General features: G+C 52.4%; 7 protein-coding genes and 1 non-coding gene across 8 annotated transcripts; 3 read left to right on the top strand and 5 right to left on the bottom strand.

Moving 5' to 3' along the window:
• The first annotated feature begins 88 nt into the window (after positions 1 to 88).
• Positions 89 to 1,101, top strand: B0T23DRAFT_28132 (uncharacterized protein). Its single transcript, XM_062834235.1, has one exon. The coding sequence runs from the start codon at positions 285 to 287 to the stop codon at positions 804 to 806; it is 522 nt and encodes a 173-aa protein (XP_062697504.1). The 5' UTR covers positions 89 to 284; the 3' UTR covers positions 807 to 1,101.
• B0T23DRAFT_28140 (Metallo-dependent phosphatase-like protein) lies at positions 1,009 to 3,620 on the top strand. The gene is made up of 4 exons (XM_062834237.1): positions 1,009 to 1,378; positions 1,452 to 2,048; positions 2,104 to 2,453; positions 2,533 to 3,620. Exons 1-4 carry the CDS (start codon positions 1,210 to 1,212, stop codon positions 3,535 to 3,537), a joined length of 2,121 nt encoding a protein of 706 aa, XP_062697505.1. The 5' UTR covers positions 1,009 to 1,209; the 3' UTR covers positions 3,538 to 3,620.
• A 724-nt stretch (positions 3,621 to 4,344) lies between these two features.
• On the bottom strand, positions 4,345 to 6,848 carry B0T23DRAFT_392420 (nucleotide-diphospho-sugar transferase; the record flags this gene model as incomplete). The annotated part of the gene is made up of 5 exons (XM_062838001.1): positions 4,345 to 4,794; positions 4,883 to 5,752; positions 5,821 to 6,405; positions 6,471 to 6,605; positions 6,813 to 6,848. The coding sequence occupies 5 exons, from the start codon at positions 6,846 to 6,848 to the stop codon at positions 4,345 to 4,347; spliced, it is 2,076 nt and encodes a 691-aa protein (XP_062697506.1).
• Positions 6,849 to 9,925: 3,077 nt separating this feature from the next.
• Positions 9,926 to 11,769, bottom strand: B0T23DRAFT_28220 (uncharacterized protein). Its single transcript, XM_062834241.1, has one exon. It carries the CDS (start codon positions 11,505 to 11,507, stop codon positions 10,008 to 10,010), a length of 1,500 nt encoding a protein of 499 aa, XP_062697507.1. The 5' UTR covers positions 11,508 to 11,769; the 3' UTR covers positions 9,926 to 10,007.
• Positions 11,770 to 12,830: 1,061 nt separating this feature from the next.
• B0T23DRAFT_330387 (Alpha/Beta hydrolase protein) lies at positions 12,831 to 14,147 on the bottom strand. Its single transcript, XM_062835709.1, has 2 exons — positions 13,871 to 14,147; positions 12,831 to 13,802 (listed from the first exon to the last, which is right to left on the bottom strand). Exons 1-2 carry the CDS (start codon positions 13,934 to 13,936, stop codon positions 12,930 to 12,932), a joined length of 939 nt encoding a protein of 312 aa, XP_062697508.1. The 5' UTR covers positions 13,937 to 14,147; the 3' UTR covers positions 12,831 to 12,929.
• A 749-nt stretch (positions 14,148 to 14,896) lies between these two features.
• On the bottom strand, positions 14,897 to 18,371 carry B0T23DRAFT_309304 (uncharacterized protein; the record flags this gene model as incomplete). Its single annotated transcript, XM_062834512.1, has 7 exons — positions 14,897 to 16,394; positions 16,450 to 16,743; positions 16,799 to 17,381; positions 17,747 to 17,814; positions 17,969 to 18,002; positions 18,155 to 18,212; positions 18,252 to 18,371. 7 exons carry the CDS (start codon positions 18,369 to 18,371, stop codon positions 14,897 to 14,899), a joined length of 2,655 nt encoding a protein of 884 aa, XP_062697509.1.
• Positions 18,372 to 19,112: 741 nt separating this feature from the next.
• Positions 19,113 to 19,186, bottom strand: B0T23DRAFT_t44. The gene has a single exon. It is a non-coding gene; the product is annotated as a tRNA-Val (tRNA).
• A 626-nt stretch (positions 19,187 to 19,812) lies between these two features.
• Positions 19,813 to 20,590, top strand: B0T23DRAFT_401390 (TB2/DP1, HVA22 family-domain-containing protein; the record flags this gene model as incomplete). The annotated part of the gene is made up of 5 exons (XM_062838583.1): positions 19,813 to 19,866; positions 19,945 to 20,160; positions 20,226 to 20,251; positions 20,323 to 20,418; positions 20,476 to 20,590. 5 exons carry the CDS (start codon positions 19,813 to 19,815, stop codon positions 20,588 to 20,590), a joined length of 507 nt encoding a protein of 168 aa, XP_062697510.1.
• Positions 20,591 to 20,969: the final 379 nt, after the last annotated feature.

Genomic DNA, 20,969 nt, shown 5'->3' on the forward strand with positions numbered 1-20,969 from the left:
TTTGGAAGAGCAAAAGACAGAAAGGAGGAAAAGAGTATGGCTTCGCAATTCACATTTGAACCTCCACTGACACTTGTCTTAATCCATATCCTATCACGCCTATTCAACCGCTTATTCAAGGCAGAGACAATATCTAGGCCCACTTTGTTTCCATCCGAAACGTCTCGCAGCCCCGAGATCAGATGAATGACCGCGGCAGAGGCTGGGTCTTTGCAGGACCATCTATTGTCCATTCTCCTTGCTGAACAGAATTTCCCTTGACATCGCATGGAAGACCCATCAACATGGTCGCAATTGATCAAGCACTCGGGCGTACCTTGTACCAATTCCCCAAGCGGTCGGGCAAAGTCGTCGAGGCCAGTCACCGGTGTGTATCTGACAGAGGATGCTTCTCACGTCAGTCAAAGGTTTTGGTGGGTTGGTGTCGGCCTGGAAGTGACGAGGACGCGGTATCGTCCATGGCGATATTCACTCGAGACTTTCATATCGTGCTGCGCATCAACACAATGAGCCACGTAATTCGAGAGCAGCGTCGTCCTCGAGAAATACCCTTCATGTTAACTTGCGAACACGAGCTCGGAGGTTCAACATCGCGACTGTCTTTCAATGCCGTGCTTCACCTATATGCCACCCTGTCTTACTTTGTCGAGCTAACCCACTGTGATTCAAGTTCCGCCTCTAAGAAGCTACTCTGGGCAAACACAGTGCTGGAGGCTGGACACTCGGAGGTCGAAGGTTTGCGGACTATATTCGACACTCACGCCCAATTGGATACTGCCAATTTTGAACGTGCTGGTCGGCAGTAAGCTTTCCCAGCTTCTTCTTGGGCACCGTGCTGTCCCATGGAACACACACGGCAGTGATAAGGAGCGAGGTACACTTACGTCACTGATCAGGGGTCGTTATCACAGACTGAGGGGGGTCCGGACAGCCGGTACCACCTCAGTACCCCGATGCTAACCAAGTCGAAATCTGTGGATCTACACTTGAGAAAACGAACTTCCTATTTCGGTTGGAGGTAGATTTTGTTGCATTCAATGCCCATGAAAGCTACAAATTTTCTCCAGCCTCCCGTCACATAAAAGACGTGGATGCCACTTTCCAGTCGGTGGAGTATCAACTTCCCAAGATAAATACACTCAGAGCTCTTCGGTCAGTCTCTCTCGATCTGAGCTCCGAGCAGCTTTCTGGTTCTCACGGTCAACCACCATGATGGGTCTCCTCTGGTGCGCTGTGATGGCGATGGCCGTTGCGCTGGCCTTTGCGCATCCCAAACAACCTTCCACATACCATCCAGACGATGTCACTTATCCCGGCTCTGTAACTGTTTTCACTGTTCCTGCCGCTTTCCCAACTTCAGTGTTCTCAAGCTACTATGGTGAGAATGACATGATGAATGCCTTATCCCGATGACCAAAAGCCATTCTCTAACTCTTATATCCGCGTCTCAGTCAAGCCAGGTCCAACAAACCAGCCGCAACCCGTCTTATACGATCCTGTTCTGAATATCACTTTCCCATTCAATCTTACGGACCCAAAGCACGTCCCGGATTCTAATGATGACCCGGTGATCTTTCCTCAGCCCATCGCCAATATCTCAGATGCCACTGGGGAAGCTATCGCGTCAGCAGCTGTCTCTGAGGTTTCGCGAATCTTCAAGAGCAACAATACCGGAGGATCGAATACATGCTCCAAGTGCATTGCCGCTCTGGCGGTGGGCCAGATGGTAGCAAGATTGGCTCCCACTCACTTTCCAAGCGGCATGGTGTCGCTATGTCACTCGCTCAAGTTCAGCACATACAGCAGTTGCGAACTCACATATGGTCCCAACGGTTCCGGCGCTTCGTGGGCACAGATACTCGCAAAGGCCGATGTAGCGGGACTTGATGGAAAGTACATCTGCTCGTATCTTCACAAGAATGTCTGCGAGTATCCCACTGTGACTTCCGTCAAGGCCGTATTCCCCAAGCCCAAGCCTAAGAAGCCTGCTGAGCCTCGTCGGAGTGGGAAGAAGGTCAAGGTGTTACACCTATCAGATCTACATCTTGGTGAGGCGGCCTGCTGAATCATTTTTAGGTTGGCCATTATGCTAACCACCTTTAGACCCTCGATACAGCGTCGGATCTGAAGCGAACTGCACATCCTACATGTGCTGTAGATACTCTGAACCACCCTCAAACGGTACGGTCCCCGAGATCTCCGTATCGGCTCCTCTTTTTGGCTACTACAAATGCGACTCCCCTTTCTACCTCGCCCTGGCCGCTCTGCAATCCATTGGTCCCTTGACGGGCACTTCCGCGAAGAACCCACCCGCCTTCTCACTCTACACAGGAGACTTGATCGCCCACGACGATGAGAACCAGGCGTCGCGCGCCTACGTCGAGGCCACCGAAGTTGCCATCTGGGAGGCTTTCAAGGCCTATATCGGCGGACCTATCTATACTGCTCTAGGGGTACGTTCAACTCGTAACCGTTGAAGTCCATTCTATGTATACTGAATCTGCATGAAACTCACCACCCAATGCCACCTAGAACCACGACACAACCCCAGCCGACTACGAAGCCCCTCACGCCATCGACAACAATTCCACCCTAGGCTCTCAATTCTCCTGGAACTACGCCCACGTCTCCTCCCTCTGGGCGCACTACAATTGGCTCCCCTCTTCCGTCGCCCAACAAGCCTCTACCCACTACGCCGCCTACGCCGTCTCCCCTCCCCACCACCCAAACCTGAAAATAATCACCCTCAACAGCGACCTCTACTACCAGCACAACCCGTTCGCCCTTTTAAATGCCACCAACCCCGACTACAGCGGCATGTTTTCTTTCCTGGTCACCGAACTCCAAGCCGCCGAAGACGCCGGCCAGCGCGTTTGGATCGTGGCGCACATTCCTACCGGCTGGGACGGCGGGAGCGCTCTCCCAAATAGTGCGGATTACTTTTACCAGATTGTGGAAAGGTACTCGCCCCATGTGATTGCGAATATTTTCTTTGGGCACTCGCATGAAGACCAGGCCACAATATACTACCGTAACAACGGCACGGCGCAAACTAAAGAAGAAGCGCTGGTGACGGGCTGGGTCGGTCCCAGTTTGACACCGTTGCAGAACTTGAATAGCGGGTATAGGATGTATGAGGTGGACACGGGCAGTTGGGAGGTTATGGAGGCCTTTACGTTCTACAGTGATGTTGGGAGTTATACCAATCTTTCATCATCCGTTGACGGAGAAGGAGACGGAGGACAAGGAGAAGGACCGGTCTTCAAACTAGAGTACTCAACTCGTGCTACCTATGGGCCGGCGGTCAACTGGCCGAGCGACGCACCGCTTAATGCCACGTTCTGGCATGGGGTGACGGAGGCGATGGAGCGGAACAGGACGCTTGCTGAGCTGTTTACGCAGTATCAGGGGAAGAGTAGCGCCAAGAGTAAGAAATGTGAGACGGAAGAATGCACGAAAGCGAAAATCTGCTATATGCGCAGTGGGAGCACGGCGCTGGGCAAGCAGTGCAAGCAAGGGTATGGGAGTGTGCAGTAAGGCAGTGTCGGCTCTTTGTGGTGCGGCTGGGTAGCTAGAATGTTTTTTTTTTTTTTTTTGAGGGAAGCAAGGTAATAATTAGGAGGCAGGACGAGTGATCTTGAAACGGGAAACAGAAGTCATTGGGTGTTTGTAGGGGGTTGAAGCCAACGGTGAAGTACAAGTATGGTCGTTCATTCTTGGCATCACAGTTGGTTTGTTTACTTACCCCTGATGTTCGCCCCACTCATATCCAGCAAGCCAGCCACGCTGAGGCACAACAGTGGGGTTCGCCGAGGGAAGGAATATCGCACAAGCATGGCAGCAATGAACAGCATGGATCGACTTAGTCGGACTTGTTGGAATCTAAGACATTGATGAGTACACATAGATCCTGTTAAAAGTGGGCTGAAAAGGAAGCACAAGTCTATCATTTGATCATGAGCATAAAAACAGAGAGGTATAAGGAAACAGAATGCCGCAACCAAGCCCGAAAGTCGCTATTCCCAAACTTTGAACCCTTTCAAGCATAACTTCATTCACCGGGTTCCTTTGTGTCCAGCATTGACGAGCAGAAGCCTTCCTTCGATGCACACATTCAAGTTGATCCCCCATTTCACACAGCCAGTGTCAACTAAAAAGAGAATCGCCACGCCTTTCCAGTTCCAGTACCACCCCATCACAGAAGTCCTTTTGAGATCCGCCAGTTTTGAGCTTTTGTACACCGGTAAGAATACACCCCCATGGAAGTTGTACACTGAGTTTCGATTATCAGCAGTCAAGCCAACGATGCGTGGTTTGTACCTGATTGTAGGATGATGTCGTTGACTACGTCTCAAGGACATCTCTCTCCTCCTCCGTCGGAAGCGCAGGCGTCTCATGAGTCGGGAAGTCTTCCCCTTTCTCAAAAGCCACACCTGGTCCCTGATAGCTCGGTGGGGCGGTGGTCACGCTTGGCTGCGTCGGCAGCGGGCTCGGGGTCTTTTTCTCGGTAGTCGTCAGCGGCACGTCCCCTCCCTCTTCGTCAATCGTCAAGATTCTGCGTACCGAGTTCGTTCCGGTTGTGTTCGCTCTCAAGGGCTTCGGACTAAGCACCGACGGGTACTGGGTAACATAAGTTGGCGATCTTGCATCTTCGGACCCAAAGGGAAGTGCGCGAGCCGGGATCTCTTTACCCGCTGTCCCAATTGCTAATCCACCAAAAGCAGGACGCTCACCGAGCTTCTGCAACGTTTCTTGCTGGTGTATCGCCAGCTTCTCAAGCTGGACTGCGGGATTCTGCAATCATCATTTCTGTTAGCCAAACCACAAGGGTGTCAGAGGCTGCTGGATATTAGCAACTTCTTATGCATGCATGTATACATACCCATTCGGATTGCGCTGGTACGCCGGCGGCAGCAGGGAACTGCCGCTCATTCTCACCTCTCGAGGATCTCGGTCCTTGGATGGGCGCGGGGGTGACAGGAAGACTTGGACGGTCATCCTCAGTCGGGAAGTCAGTCACCCTAGAGCTCTTCCTAGATCTGCTCTGAGCGCGACCAGGACTGGTCGGTCTTGACGTGGCCGCTGCTGAGCCCTTGCTTCCGGAGCGGCGGTGCTTCTGCAAAGCGTCCACATAGCGGTTGATTTCGGGTACATCATCCCACGCATTTCCTCTAGTTGTGAAAGAGGTCCAGGCGTTAGCACTTGCGGGGGTTGTTGGGGTGACAGCCTCGCTCTTCGGCTCAAGGGTGGGCGATGCTGTAGCTGACGCCGCAGCGGACGGCGTCGCAGTTGACGCAACCGAGAGCTTTCCCTGCTCAGGAGGTGGTTCCGGGAAAACCCTAGTGGGTTCGGGTGCTTGTTTCTCCCAGGGGAAGATTGGGGCGGGCTTTTGAGTGGGCGCCGCCTCGGGCACCTTGTACCACATATCCTTGGGCGGACTGGGATACCGCGCAGGTGGGACGAACTGTTGAGTGTTGGAGGACATCGTATAGTGCGTCTGTGGGAAGTTGGCAGCTTCTGGCTTGGAGCCAGCCGGAGGAGAGTGTCTTGAAGCATCCCAGGATGCTCCGTGACTGGTGTAGGTGCTATGGGTATACTGGCTCTGCGTTTGGTGGCTCTGCGTCTTATGGCTCTGGCTGGGAGGGAGTTGGAAAGAAACGTTGCGCTGTTGTTGTTGTTGTTGTTGTTGTTGTTGTTGTTGTTGTTGCTCACCCTTTACGAACTTCTGGACAACGTCGGTAGTCTTGTTCGACTAGTGAGTCAAGTCAGTATATCGTTGATTGACAGATGGATCGTCTGGGAAGCGGTTCGGATACTCACGTTGCCGCGGTAGTGGCGATCATAAACAGCCCACCATCTACCGATCATCTCGTCGTAGGTGCTGCTCCCGGTGGTCTGGGTGCGACCCTGAACCCACGGTTTCTCTGAGCCAATGAAGTGAAGCAAATTGATGCTCGATTGAAAGTGCTTGTAGGCCGGGATGTACTGGTAGTGGGCGGAGGGCGTGACATTGTAGGTGAAGCTGAGGCGGTTATAGGTGTTCCTGAAATGCATGTTCAAGAGGCCCTGGTCGGCACCGTCGAAAGAAATTCCCCTCTCGGCCATAGCCAACATGGCGTAGTAATCACCCATGTTGGGAGACAAGACCATGACACCAGTGTTGAATAGGTCGGGCCAACCGATATCGGGAGCGGCGGAGAAGGCGTGAGGAAGGTCGAAGAGTTCATCGGGAGCTCTGTAAGCAACAACGTCGGCATCGATATAGACGATTTTGCGGAACTGGGTCTGCTTCCAGAGGTTGATCTTGGTGAAGGCCGAGTGCAGGTCAGGGCGGTTCATGAGGAACAGGTTAGCCGGTCGGTCATTTTGAATGGTTTCGACGGGAATGACATAGTCGTAAACGGTCTTGTCGGGAGTTAGCCATGCGTTTTGCTTGGAGATTGAAGTCGGACTGTGGTGGACAGGCTTACTTGAAGCTGTTCCACAACCTCATTGGAGATATTTTCGGGGGTGATCAAGATAGCGAGCTTCTTGTGGGTGCCGGAATCACGCAGCGAGTGCGCAAGAACCAGAGCACCGGGAAGGTATGCGTCATTCAAGAGAAGCTATTCGAAAGGGACATGTCAGTTGTTGCGATTCTTCGCGGAGAGTGTCTGAGTCTGGTTGCGGCAGGCGTACTGCAGGCAGAGACTGCCATTGGACAATGCAACAATTCATAGAACTACCAAGTACCGCCAGCCTCATGACACAGACAATGCGCGGGGGAGGGGGGAAGAAGAGAAGAATGGGATCACAAAGAGGAGTAGACTTACACTAGCATAAACATCCTCTCCTTTGGTGATCGCCATCTTGACAATCACAAAATTCGAGTTGCGGCCGTTGGACTTTGAGGGCGGAAAATGGCCAAAAAGGAAAGATAGCAAATATTCAAAAGTCGGCTTGGTGCTTGCTTGGTACTTGCTGACGCTTGAGAAGAAGAGAAGGACGGAGCAATCACACAAATGTGGAGCGCACGCCAGGCGGTTTTATAAGTAAATGAACTTTGGCGACAAGCCTGTGATCGATACGGACGGAAGATATCAGAATACTAGGTAGTGTACAAGCAGTGGACAGTCAGTCGGAGGAGGCTGCAGTGTGGCAAGGTCAAGAAGTTGCAAGGTTAATCTGGGATGGCCGAGATGGTCGAAGAGGTAGGTGGGAGTAAGGCACAGACGAGAGAGCCCCAAGCATGATGATCTGACGACTGGGAGCTTGGATTCCACCTCCATCTCGTCTGGCTGGCCTGGTGGAAAGGCGGGAAGTGGAAGGGAAGCGCTGGGACGAGAAACTGAAGCAGGTACGTACCTACACAGTGCATTGCGCACTCAATGCCATCATCAGGCGGGGCAACATTGCTGCGAGGGGTAAGTAGCTTGCCCAGCTACGCTGCGCAGACCCGGACCCTTTTCGGTGCCTCCAGTCCCTCGGGTTAGGCTGCCCCGATCACGGTGCGCATTGGGATTGAGGATGAGAAGTGGACTCTTCGGCAACTGAACGAAGAGATGACTGGAGTCACTGCTGCAAGGGTCTCTCCTTGGGCCTCTTCCTTTCTTTCTTCTTCCAACCACCCGGGCGAGAACCTTGATACCACCTCCGCCTCTCCTCCCCCTGGCTTGTGATAGCGCAATGGCATTCCCTCCGTCGCTTCAACGCCATTGTCAATTGCGTCCCAGTCGCAGCGCGAGAGCTCCATTCAGAGCGGGCCCATTATTCTGGCGACAGTTGAATGGAACAACGGCCGATGTCGATGAAGATGACCCGGGCTGTAAACCTTTGGGCAAAAGAGACGACCGCTCGGCTATGACTCCCCATCGATATCATATCTATCAGCGAGAGCTCCTGATGCTCCGACAGGCTGTGGACCCTGAGCCTCACGGCATCAATGCATGTTGACCTGTGGCCCAAAGCATCAAGGGCAACACAACGACCTCCCATCTCGATATGGGCAGTCGTCAGCTCCTCCGTGAACAATCATGACAGGCCGCGGTTGGGCATCCTCGATGATAGGAAGAACACAGTTCGACACAATTGGATGCCAAGAGCCGTTGTGAATGTCTCGCTGCTGGTGATACATGGCGTTTGCATCCAGCATCTCTGAAAGGGAATTGGCTTGCATTATGCAGTATTACCCCATGGATAGTCCTACAAATTAAAAGTCTTCGCCCTTATTGATCAAATAACTTTTCATCACCATGAACACCTTCGGCATCTTGGAGTGCCAGGTTCAGACCGCTTCCGTCCTTCCACTGCCACTCATAGCCTAGTTTGCCCAGTGCCCAGTGAGGCGAAAACCGTCAAGCTGCGAGCCTGCCTGATGCCGCCCACTCACCATCTTTTTTTGTGATATATTATACAGTGAGATACACTCTTCGTCGTTACACGGGTCAAACAGATTGACAGGACCTCGATAACAGTTCTACTGTTTTGCCCTCCACTCGATAAGGTCGACCATCGCTGACACTTAATTTGCCCTACGGTGTCGTACATGAGCTACATACCCCGCATCAATTCACATCTGATCCATCCCCGCACCACTTAGCCAGGGCTCTTGTTGTGCCTGCCTAGCTCTCCCCGCAGCAGCTGTCATGATTGGGCACGACCTGTCAAGTGTCAACCCTTTAAGCAACCAATGAGCAGAATTCTGCTTTCGAAGGCAAATACTGTACAAACTCGGGCCATCCGTTTCTAGGTTCCTTGGGGAAAACAGGCATAGTCTGTAGGTAAGTTCGAAGTGTACCACAACATCTTTGCCCGCTAGAAATTCTATGCAAAACAATGCTTTTGAATGTCTCCATTCTCCAGCGCCCTATGTGAGAGAGAAAAAAAAAGATGGTGGGAAAAGAGAGAGCTCCACAGAAATCAAATGTACAGTAGGTACTCCGGGGGGATGGTGGCACTTCCCCCACTCCTTTTTGCTGGCATAAGAATGTACCGCAAAGACTCAGGCTATCCGTTTTTAGGTTCCCTGGAAACCAGGTAGTGTATACAGTCTAGGTATAAGCATACTTACTGCGACATTCATGCTCTCCAGAAATCGTATGCAAGATGGTGATTTGAACATCCACACCCTCCAGCGCCCTTGAAAAGATAGGGCAGAGGGAGGATCGAATCTACAGTGTTCCGGGGTAGCAACACGTCTTCCCACTCTTTTCCCCGGGTTTACATGCACATATTCGGGCAGTAAGTATACTTACAGATTGTGTCTGATTTCCATGGAACCTAAAACGGACGGCCCGAATTTATACGATAGGGTTGCACTCAAGGGACCACAAACACTTACTGTGGTATGTAGACAGCTTGCCTTCCAAGTAGGAACAGGTCTCAGTCCTATCTACGCATGCCCGATTCTTCCCTCGACGAGCTTCTCAGTGGTGGGTTACAGACAACATTTGATTGACACCGCTGGGACTTGTAGCATTAGATCCGAGCCTTACGAGGAAGAATAGCCTAACCCGAAGCTTTCCCCCTGATCCAGAACGAGGAGAAGCTCTAGAACATTGACCAACTCACTCTGCATGTCCAATTACAACGACAGCCTTTCTGAAATACGAATGAGATTCTGTCGTCTTCATTTTATTCGCAAACAGCTCGTGTCGTTATGGCTGAGCCATCTTACTCGCAGCACAGTTTTCATCTCTTTCGATTTCAGTTCGCAACAAAGGCATCCAACAGGCCGACGAGCCATGGCTCTTCACTAACAATTAACAACGATTCGCGAGGAGAGGGGAACAAGAATGACGGCGGATCACATTGTGGTTATTCAAGGACACTTGGCAGCAGTTGTGAAGGCACCAGAGGCGAGTAGATGGTATTTAAACAAGCAGTAATACATGATAACCCATTACATCTCAGAACATATGTCAATGATCGTTAAAGTAGCCCAACGTGAGCATCGTCACGCTCTTCATTGCTAAAACAAGAAACAGCTGTGCCCAAGCTCACCTTCATACACAAGACAAACCAAACACCTACAAGTCCTTTTTGTAAGCATGCTCCGGCTTATGCGTAGTCTCGTAATCAACATGGACATACGCCCTCTCCACATCCGGCAAGCTCTCCAGCTTTATCTGTAACTCCTCCGCGACATCATGCGTCTCCATTAGGCTTGCATCCGGGTCCATGACCACATCGACCTCCGCAATCAGCCTCGGGCCCGAGTGGTATGCCCTCACCGTATCGATCTGCTTGATCAAAGGCGAGTGCGTAACGCACACATAGGTAATCAGTTGCTGGATCTCGACGCTAGCCGTAACGCCCACCAACAACAAGAACTCGGTGAAGGCGGTGCGCAGCCAGATGGCCGTGATAATCACGCTCAAGAAAATGGCGCCTGCCGGGTCGAGCCACCACACCAGCTTGGCGCCGCCGACCGAGGTGAGGATACCAAAGCCGTTGACGAGCAGGTCGTTGCGATGATCCTGCCAGAGGATGCGCACCTGGCTGTACTTGTCTTTCAGCGACCAGGTATACAAAAAGAGCGAGAACTTGGTGGCGAAGGCGACGCACACGGCGATAACCGAGGGCAGATGAAAATCCTTGGTACCCGCCTCCTTGTCGTGCTTCGCCAGGTCCTGCGCGCTGAAAGCAATGAGCACGACTGAGACGGCCGTCATGATAAAGCAGAAGGTGATGTTGCCAACCGTCTCGAGCCGGGCCTTGCCCGAAGGGAAACGAGCAGGGTCAACCCGTTTCACGGCCCGGTTGGTCAGGATCAAAGTCACGTTGCTGAGCGGGTCGAAGATGGCGTCCGCCATGGTGGTGAAGAGCGAAAGCGAGCCCGAAGAAATGGCTGCGTAGAGTTGGAGCACCGTCAGAATGACGTTGGCGACCAGCGAGCCCCAGACTGCAATCTGGAACTTCAGGTGATCATCTCCCTGCTCCTGGCGCGCCTCGGCGACATGCTCTTCCACGCTCTTGAGCATGCGCTCGATGGTCTCGTTCTGGGCCTCGTAGAAACCCCGGACGCGGCGGGCTTGCAAAGCAGAGCGGCCCATGGGCGGTCTCCACTTTGACCCGTGTCCGTGTCCCTTGGAGCCAGGCCCGGACCCTAAAGCCCCACCCATGCCCGTGCTGGCAGCGCCCACGGAATCGGAGTCGGACCGAGCGGCATCGCGCTTCCTAGACGTGTTTGCCTTGATGGCTGCTAGCTCCGAGGGGGTCTTGTATCGCTGCGATAGCCCGTAGGGATCGTGCTCAGCGCTGACGAGCGGGAGGCGACCGGTTCGCTGGCTCTCCACTTCGACGTCGCGGTGCCTGGTTACGCCGTGGTCGTCTCCATCCGTAGCTTCACATCCGGTACTACTGGCTGCTGCTTCAGACCCGCCCATCTGATGCTGATGATTATGGTGATGGTGGGGGTGTCGATGATGGGAATGTGTATGCGGGAGCGATATCGAGCTTGCCGACTGAGATTGTGTTCTGAAGGCGTGCGGGTGATGCGAAATGCTGTGCGAAAGATCGGGCTCCATGGTGAAGGTTAAGGTGCCGCCTCGACCAGATCGCGGCCTACTAAACTCGAAAAAGGTTTCGGTTGGTACGTGGGGTGTTGGTGGGAGGACGTAGGACGCGCGGTATTTACAAGTGAAGGGCAACGAATTGCAAAGGATGCATGGGGTAACATATATCTCTAGGATAAAGGGCTGAACCTCCGAAGGTCGTATGAGACGGCGGTCAATCAATACCCGTAAGTGGATAGGAGGCCACAATTCTTGTTGAGCTTGCCAAGTCGCGGACGTGGAAGTCGCGCTGATTTCTCAAGGGAAGTTTTGTCGGCATGGATCCAATAGAGGTAAGTAATTCTTGTTGGTTACAGGGGAGGCGGTGCCCTACCTGGGGGACTGAGTCCATTGGAAAGTCGCCGGCCGATCAACAATTAACCGATAAGAGGTTGGTTGGGTGAGGCCTCCCGGAAAAGAAAACAAAGAAAGCCGGTTGTGTCGATTGATCACAACAACCAACGGGAGGTAGATTAGTAAGGTAGTGAATCGCTCTGTTAGGTGGCGCTCAAGGCGCGATCGGAAGCGAAGACACTTAAGTTCTCCTGAACCATTCGTTTCCACACGTTGCATTGTCCGTACCTGAGTCCTGTGTACGTATTGTTCACTCGCGTTGCCCTGCACGCGAGCGACATTTCCATATCAGAGGGGCATCGGCATGCGGTTTGCCTGGACAACGGGGCTGCCCCGGGGGGTTCAGAGCGCTGGTACGCCGTCATCGTGTTTCCTTGTGTTTCCGTATCGGGTTGGTCAATTCGACACTGTTGACTCGTTGCCCTCATGCTGGAAGGGTAGATGCCAGATCCCATCAGCATCGTAGTTGATGGGAAAGCGCAGATGCAAATCTGTGTGTGTAAGTATGGGCTTGGAGTCTGGAAAAGAGGGTCGTCATCTTGACTGGATGATACTGATAACGTCGGTTATGGTGGACATCATCAGGGTTCAGGGCAGTAACCAAGAAGCCACCACCCACACCGGAGTGGACAGCAACTCGAACTGCCAAGGTCGGATTCGAAAGGATCGCAAAAGGGGAGGCAAAGGGGAAAGTCAAAATGGGCTCTACACATACTTATATGGCTAATGCTCAAGCTGAATGGCAAGCCCAGTTCAAACTCGGGGTTAATCGGAAGGGTTACGACCTGTTTCAAGATCTTCAAGCCGAGGCGATCCCGATGTTAGCTGGCTGGCGGGATGTAGAAGTGGAAGTGATGTTGTGCTTGTAACGGCGGGCCAAGAGCACTTCTCCAACACCACAAAATGGACCATCTGTCGTCGCAAGTTGTAGGATAGATATAGTAGATGATTCTGACCAACCTGATGCTATGTAGTCCCCAGGAGCCTAAAGTCAAGCAGTCCATATATTTCTTTGTCATATATACTCTTACAAGCTCCATTTCAAATCTTGGCCTCAAACTTCCCCGAATCTGGATCCTCGCCCCTCTCCAAGATCCAATCGCCAACATCCTTGTAGAACTCCTCACTACATGGACCATCAGCATGCAACTGATGAAACCACCCCTCATACCGCTTGAACATTCTATCTTTCACCGTGCTCGCAATAACACGATCATAATACCGCTTGCTGGCATTATAATCTGTCGCCTTATCACTCGAACCATGGCCAAGCCAGATCGCCTTGATCTTAGTATTCTCTCCTCCAACCGGCCTGATCGTTCCCCGCGTCAAGCCATCCGTGCGGTCCAGCATTCCCGACAAACCTTCCAAGGTCCCGGTGTTATGGAGCAGCTCATCCGCCGCGATGCTCTTCTGAACCTCCGGGTCGCGTGACAGGTCTTCAGGCGGTATCTGGTTGACCATCTGCCGATGTGGAAAAATCTTGCTCGCGAATCGGCCGCCGTACACCTTGATGAAACCGGGTTTCAGCTCGGGTGCAAACCCGATGAAGGGGCTCTCGAGCAGCCAGCCGCGCACTCGGCTGACGATGCGGTCCTGGTACTGCTCGTCGCAGGCAAGCGTGAGAACCTGGCCGCCGCCCATGGAGTGGCCCATGATGAAGACGGGCGGCGCCCCGGGGGCATCGGACAGGTGCGGCTCGATAAAGGCCACCATGTCGGCGATGACCCTGGACGTTGGCCCGGTCAGGCCCCTGTCGGCTGGCTTCTTGACGCTGCGTCCCCAGCCGCGTTGGTCGAACCCGTAAACGGCAATTCCGCACGCTGCGAGTGACGGGAAGAAGCCGTAGTATCGGTTGATATGGTCGCTGAATCCGTGGATGAAGATAAGCTTCGCTTTGATTGGCCCTTCGGGCTGTGTGGCGTTTTGTCGTGTAAGTGAGAGTTGAGGCGGCTCAAGCCTGAAAGCTGCGTGATACGTACCTCCCATGATTTAGTATACAACGATGCACCCTCGACCTTGAGAGTGCTTTCCTTTTCGACTGCCATACTGTACGCTTCTACTGTAAAATGTGGTTCGCCGGGTCTTCAGCGCCTTCAGAATTGGTTCGAATCGGGAATAAAACTCCGGTCGTCGATAGTACTAGGTTGTCCGAGCGACAGCCAGGAGAGAAACGAGCTGGAGTTGCCGGTATACTCGGACGATGAGATACGAGGGTTATGGTCCGGTTAGACTCCAAGATTATAAAAGGCGGAGGAGAATCTGCTTGTTGACAACGGAGGGGTTTCGTATATAAGATCATTTCCCAAACAGGCAGTGTTTTTCGTAACGCTTTCACGTGCTACCAAAGCATGGAAACGTGGAAGTTGCCAAGCCCGCCCACCCACAACCAACGTAGCAGCTTAATCATTACCTTATGTAAAGGCCGTCATGATTCAGTGGTCGGTGCCCTGAAACTCCGAGAATCAAAGGAATTGACTTCATTCCAACGCATCTAAATACAACCAAGCACACAAGATACAGACCAAACGTTTTTGTGCGAACTAAATGAAAAAAATCAATGCTCATTTCGAGTATCTTCATGGATAGACGCCGTCCCGCCACTTCCACACGTAAATGCTTGCATAACGCCTCCTCTTTTTAGATCCTTTGCTGATGAAACCGACGCTTTGGTGTCCCCTGTATCCCTACATTGTAACAATGAACATGAACGTTGGAACACCCAGTCCCAAACGAAACACTCCTCTTTCCCAGGTATAGCCATGACTCCCCGACCCAGAAAACCAGACCCAGATGTCCGACGAAAAGAACATGTGGCGAATGACGCCTTATCCGCACAACCCAGCACATCCTAGCCTCTGTCCTCATTGCTTCATATCGTCATGTAAATAGTAGAAGAAAAAGAGATTCATCAAGGTATAACCGCCAGCTAAAGCCCCCCTTCCTAATAAGAAAAAACATCGAGCATAAACCCAAAAGCCTATCCCGTTGTGTCGCCAACCGAGCACTTAGATATCTGCCAAATGGTCCTCATCCTGCAGTTCCGTGCCGGCAAAAATATCCTGCGAGTTCGCAGTAGTTGTTTGGAAGCCAAACTTTTGAATCGGAGAATCTTCATCGGGTGTCCGAATACCTATACCGCTGTCGTCGTGGACAGACGGTTGGGTAGCCGTCGATGCAGGCATCGGAAATCGAGCCCGATCTGGCTGCGACTCGGACATTCGAGATGCGCTGGAATCATCGCTTCCACTTCTATATCTGGATGCCTCGTTGCTTGCCTCGTTGCTTGCGCCCTGTTGCTGTGAGACAAGGAGGGTATACTCGTGTGTCGACTTTTGCTTGAGAAATCCACCGTATTCTGCCACAAAGAGAATCATCTCATCGATAAAACACTTGGTGACCCACCAAGAGCCAAAACTCTTGCCCTGGCCTAGGGTAATATCCCTCATTACGGCTGTGCCCAGTCGCTGAACACACCAGACAATATCGGTATGTGATGCGTAGGGGAAGTGCGAAGGTAGGGAGCGAAGAAAGCTCACCCACCGATCCAAAACGTTCGAGGCCGTGGATTCCTCAGGGGCTCCTACCTGGGGTTGCCGACCATTGCGCATTGCCATCTCTCCGTGTAGCGTCAGGCCTTCGATTTCCCATGGAATATTGACCGGGTCTAAGAGGCCACGCATCTCTCTGAGAAGGAGATTCACAACATCATCCATGCCCCTCAACGGAACACTTTCGGCAACCTTTCTTAGGTTGATTATGTTGATCCATTCCACGTACATGAGGTCGCGGTTTGCTGGGTTTGACAGCATGTTGGCGGCAGCATGAGCAGTAAGGTTGACACGGAGCACCCTATCCAGTAAGCCTGCGAATAGAGTTGCTGGTGCTTCTTTGGCCTTGAGAACGTGAGGAGGCTGTCCTTGAAAGGAATCGCGAATGTGTGGGACGAGCTTGTCTGCTATATTTCTCAACGTATCGAGCACTGTCTTGGGAACCACTTGTAGGACCAAGCTCGAGACAATGCGCATCATGCGCTGGTAGAGAACAAAATCGCACTCCTCTATCCAAGGTGCAACAGCCGGGTTGCTGAAGAGCTTCTGGACCGGCATTGTGAGAGTACCCTGGAATGAGGTATAAAGGTGGAAGAAAGTCTTTTCTTTACAATACCGGATGCATTCTACCAAAGACGTACAGTGTGACCTGTAGAGCGCAGTCAGCGACTTGGCAGCGTCCGGATCGGTATTTTTGGGTAGAAATGGCTCGATCCCTGGCAGGACGAGAGGGTCGGACTGCTGGAACGACTCCTCGGTTTCCGCGGCAAAACAAAGCTTCTGTACTGTCTTGGTTGCCGTCGTGCTCAGCTGGTCGATGTTGGCTACCTGGACTTGATTGTACAGGCTGTGAACATATTCTGGTGGCCGCCTCACCCGGGTCTCCGGTTGCTGGCCCAGGTCAGGCGTGGGAAGTACAGGGCGTTCGGTGGCTCTTGTATTGTCCGGTGCCGTGCTACTGGAGAATTAGCAAGGATAAAAAGCGTTCAAGTCCAGGTGTCGTTGCTCACTTGAAAGTTTGGGAGAATAACTGCTCCTCCGCTGGGGAAACCTGAGGTTGAGTCGAGACATCTCGCACATCGGGCTGGTCTTCTCGAAGCTGAAAGTTGACGTAATGATATTTTGACTCTCCTCGAACACCAAGGCGACGAGTTTTCAGTCCTGGAAAAAGAACCCGGACAAGCTTTCCAAAACTGGCAGGGTTCAAAACTGTTATCCTCTCGGTGGCACACCTGGAGGCGTAGTTGGCGTAAACCCTCCCTCTGGGTACCGATCCCTTGCCCTTTGAGCAGACTTGACTGATCCTGTCGTCTTGTTAGCCCACAGTCTCGACAAAATTTACCCATGTGACCAACGTACCAAAGCATTGCGAAAACCTGGCGGGTTCGTTCTGAATGGGGACCGCGTTCGTTGCCATGCAGCTCCTCTGCAACCTCCTGAAGATTCCTGTGTCTATTGGCGACATATAGCTGACGCATTTCCACTTCGTTGTTCGCACTTGAGCGTGACCCTCCCTTAGATTGCGATGTCATTCCGATGTAGGAACCGTGGTCGTTGTTGCCGTCATGGTCCACCATCTGACTGTCCTCCACAAAACTGGTGTTTCCGGCAAAGGAGTCGGCGGACAAAGACTGGCGGCTCATACTGTGGCTGTCATGATATTGAACGTTCTGCATCGAAGCGTTGACCTGTGAATCCATGGCGAACTCGCGGCTAGTGTGCAACTGGGAGGCCAGCACCATGTTGTCCTGTATCATCTGGGCGGTCGGGTGGCCAAGTTCTCGGGTTCGGCTGTGGTCGTTTGGAATCCATTGAGATTGGTAAACTTCGGGCACGTCAGTAAACGCGTGATCGAGATTTGGTTGTGTAGCGGCGCTATGGATGGAAGCTGTTGAGCCTTGAGAGCGAGGCCGCTTTTTCGCCTTCGTGAGGGCAAGAGGGTCTGTACAAGCAGTAAGCATACCGCTATGGTGCGTCGCGTAACAAGTATGCGCCGAGATACGTTGGGGACCGAGGGAAGGCCAGGATGGGAAGATGACAATGTCGTGAATGGGGGAAACAGAAGACGGTAGAAGACTTGAAGGGGCGTACCGTGGGTTGAGTCCATCAGCGCCCGTGTTGTGATGGTATGGCGGGCGAGGCGTGCAGACTGATAGCTCTGCTGGGTAACCCAAGTACACACAAGGATAAATGGTGGTGGTGGTGGTGGTGGTGGTGGCGGCGACTAGTACTCCAAACCTGGCGGATGCCAACACGGCCAGGCCGGGGCTAATAATAAAGGTAACGGATATGGGGTTGGGAGCGCACCGCGGAACGTGTCGCGAGTAACAGTGCCGTGCATGCGCGAGTAAGAAGACTCAATGACGATGTCGACGCTGCAGGCAATGGTCAATCGCACATTTTGTTTGGAGGTCTGTATCGGAGAGCGGAGAACAGAAAGACGAATCAACAAAACATGAAAGCGCTAGGAACGTACCTCAATGCGGCCTTGCGGACGGGCTGCCGTGACTGCAATGGACGTGCAGCGACGTTCCACTGGAGGCTGCGGCAGGGAACTTAACCACTGCAAGTCAAAGGCAGCTAGCTGCTCCCCCGCACGTTCCATGCAGACCCGCTTGGGACCAAAATGCCGTCTGATTAGCCGTTTGCCTGTTCGAGACTGTTGCAGTGTTGACTTTCCTTTTGTTGTTCGAGGAATTCGGGCAGTTGACGAACCAGAACACCTGCGCATTCCGCTCCCACTGAATTCCTTGATGTTTTGCCCATTCCTGGGCTACACACTAGAGTCTAGATGTGTGCCTGATCGACATACTATGCCTTTTCCGAACCAGTCACTCCAGACATCCGGTACACTACACCATGACGTTCCACCATGAATTACTGCCCTGGAATTGTATGTCTGGCTGCGTTTCTGGTTGACAGGAGTTGTCATCCCGCCATAGGATCACAGAACAAACACTTTACTTCACTCTGTTGACTAGAGACTGCGCCAGCATTGACTTGGCAAGCATGTTCGCGTCTGACCGCTCGCAGAACGAGGGGAAACTGGTCTCTCCCTCAATGATATTGGTCATAGATACGTTGGAGAGATCAAACTGGTTGTTTTCCTGGTGAGCCATCTGGCAGAGGATTACACTTTTCTTTAGTAAATGTGAAGTGCGCTGCACATGCGGCCGACACCCACCCGCATGAGGTGGAGCTGATTGCACGAAAACGCTAGAGGTATCGCGGGGCTTCGAAAAGCTTCATGTTGGTCCATGTCATGAGTTCTGATGCTCAACTTCAAACGTCCACAAGTTGTCATGGCCGCCTGTCTCAAAGATCAAAGCGCAAAGTGAGTAGAGCAGGCGAGGCAACCTCGAGAGAGTAACGCACTCTCCTTACTACCCAAATCTTCGTACCTCCATGCCCAATTGAAGATTGGACGGATACAGTTTAGCCGCATTTGACCATGGTAAATGTTTACATGAAGCGGGAAGAAGCGACCAAAACGGTAAGCTGCTTGTGTGGATCCATGAAATGTTAAGAGAAGGTTATATCAGGATGATGAAGAATATCAAAAAGGAGAGAAAAACGAGCCGTTCGCAGCGAAGGCGAGGCACAGAAGGAGATGCATCAGGCCAATGAGAGACTGTTAGAATGTGCAACGGGCAAAAAAAAAGAAGTTGCATGTTGATCCGACCCAGGCTCGATCTGGGGACCTTCAGTGTGTTAGACTGACGTGATAACCAACTACACCATCGGACCTGTTGATAACTTTGGCCAAAAATTATTAAACTCATCACCTGTACACTCAGGCCGTTCCTCGACCTTATTCTCGTCCACCAATCCTAGTCAAACAGCTCCCGATGTGGCGTCACTGGGTTCTGGAACCAGTCAGATGCAGTTGATAACGGGAGGAAGCTTTGCGGCCCCACGGGCAGGGCAAGTTTCGGGTTGAGAACAGGATGATCCCCTTTTGAATGCACACGTATCAATCGTCATTGTTCGTTGTGCCCACAGCCCACAGCCCACTTCAACCCGTTCCCACACTCCAACTGCCATTTCCACGATAGCATCACCCCTATCCGCAAAAGGTCAGACGACACATTGCACTTCACAGCATCGTTTCGGTGAATTCGAAAGCCAGGTCAGCAATTTTCTCTCAGCTTCCCGTCTCCTTCTCTCTGCCGGTGGTGCGGGTGTTCACCGAGCACGCTGCGATTTTTAGGCCCAGCCCTCCCGGCTGCCCAACCCACTTTGTCACAGCTTCAGCTTCCCCGCCAGTTCCGACTCAGATTTTCCCCTGAACTTCAACTTTGCATCTTGCTGACGTCGAAACATCACAGCTAGCTCTAGATCGATAGACTCGCTTACCGCACCAAACACTCAAAATGTCTTCGCCTCAGGACCGCGCCCAGCAGTACATCGGCCAGCTCGATAAGGAGGTGCGTAAACCGCAGCCGGATCGCAGACATGTCGGCCACGGCGTCGTTGGGCTTTGCGTAGCTAACCTGCCTCAATAGCTGTCCAAGTACCCTACCCTCAACAACCTCGAGAAGACCACCGGCGTTCCCAAGGCTTATGCCGTCATCGGTCTCGTTGCTCTCTACTTCTTCCTGATCATCTTCAACCTCGGCGGCCAGCTCCTCACCAACCTCGCTGGCTTCGTCCTCCCCGGATACTACTCGCTCAATGCCCTCTTTACCGCTTCCAAGCAGGATGATACCCAGTGGCTCACTGTAAGTCGGGATATGCCTGATGAGGTCTTTGCCTATGGTGTCAATGCTAACCACCGCATTCACAGTACTGGGTTGTTTTCTCTCTCTTCACGTAAGCATTCCACTTTGGCTTTGCGCTTGATGTTGACTTGGTGCGCTTAACATCTAACCACACGGCTATAGCGTCATTGAGAGCTTGATCAGCGTCGTCTACTGGTTCCCCTTCTACTTCACCTTCAAGTTTGTTTTCCTCCTCTGGCTCTCTCTCCCTACCTTCAAGTAAGTGGTATCCCGACTCTACCAGAATTTCAAGAAGACAAGCTTATATGTCAACAGGGGCGCCGAGACCATCTTCCGCTCTTTCCTCGCCCCCACCCTTGGCCGTTACTTCCAGAATGGCTCCACCGCCAGCGGCCTCCGCGCCAAGGCTGACGCCGTCCACACTGACTAAGCGTCTCATGGGCAACTGCCGGGCCTCTTCCGCTCGTTATAAAGTGTGCCGCTTTGAATGAGGCCCGAGAATAGACAGGCAGATAGATGCACGGCCATCGAGTCTTTGCGCTGGGCTTGTTGGCAACCAATCACGCGCGTGCAAGATTATCACAACAAAATCGGGGTAGAGGGATAGTTTGTTAACTAGAAATGTTGGAGATATGAGGTGGTTATAAGAGGACATGTGGTTACAGAAGATGGTGGCAGGATGATTGAGCCTGATGCGTCTAGTGAAGTAGGGGCATATTTGGTATCTAACGATTGAATAAGTGGCAGTAATGAAGCATTCTTGCATTTGGGTTGCTATCACTGAAACACTGGGACGTGTTCGACGGAAA

The sequence above is a fragment of the Neurospora hispaniola genome (genome assembly GCF_033458365.1).
Source record: "Neurospora hispaniola strain FGSC 10403 chromosome Unknown B0T23scaffold_1, whole genome shotgun sequence".
NCBI lineage: Eukaryota > Fungi > Ascomycota > Sordariomycetes > Sordariales > Sordariaceae > Neurospora > Neurospora hispaniola.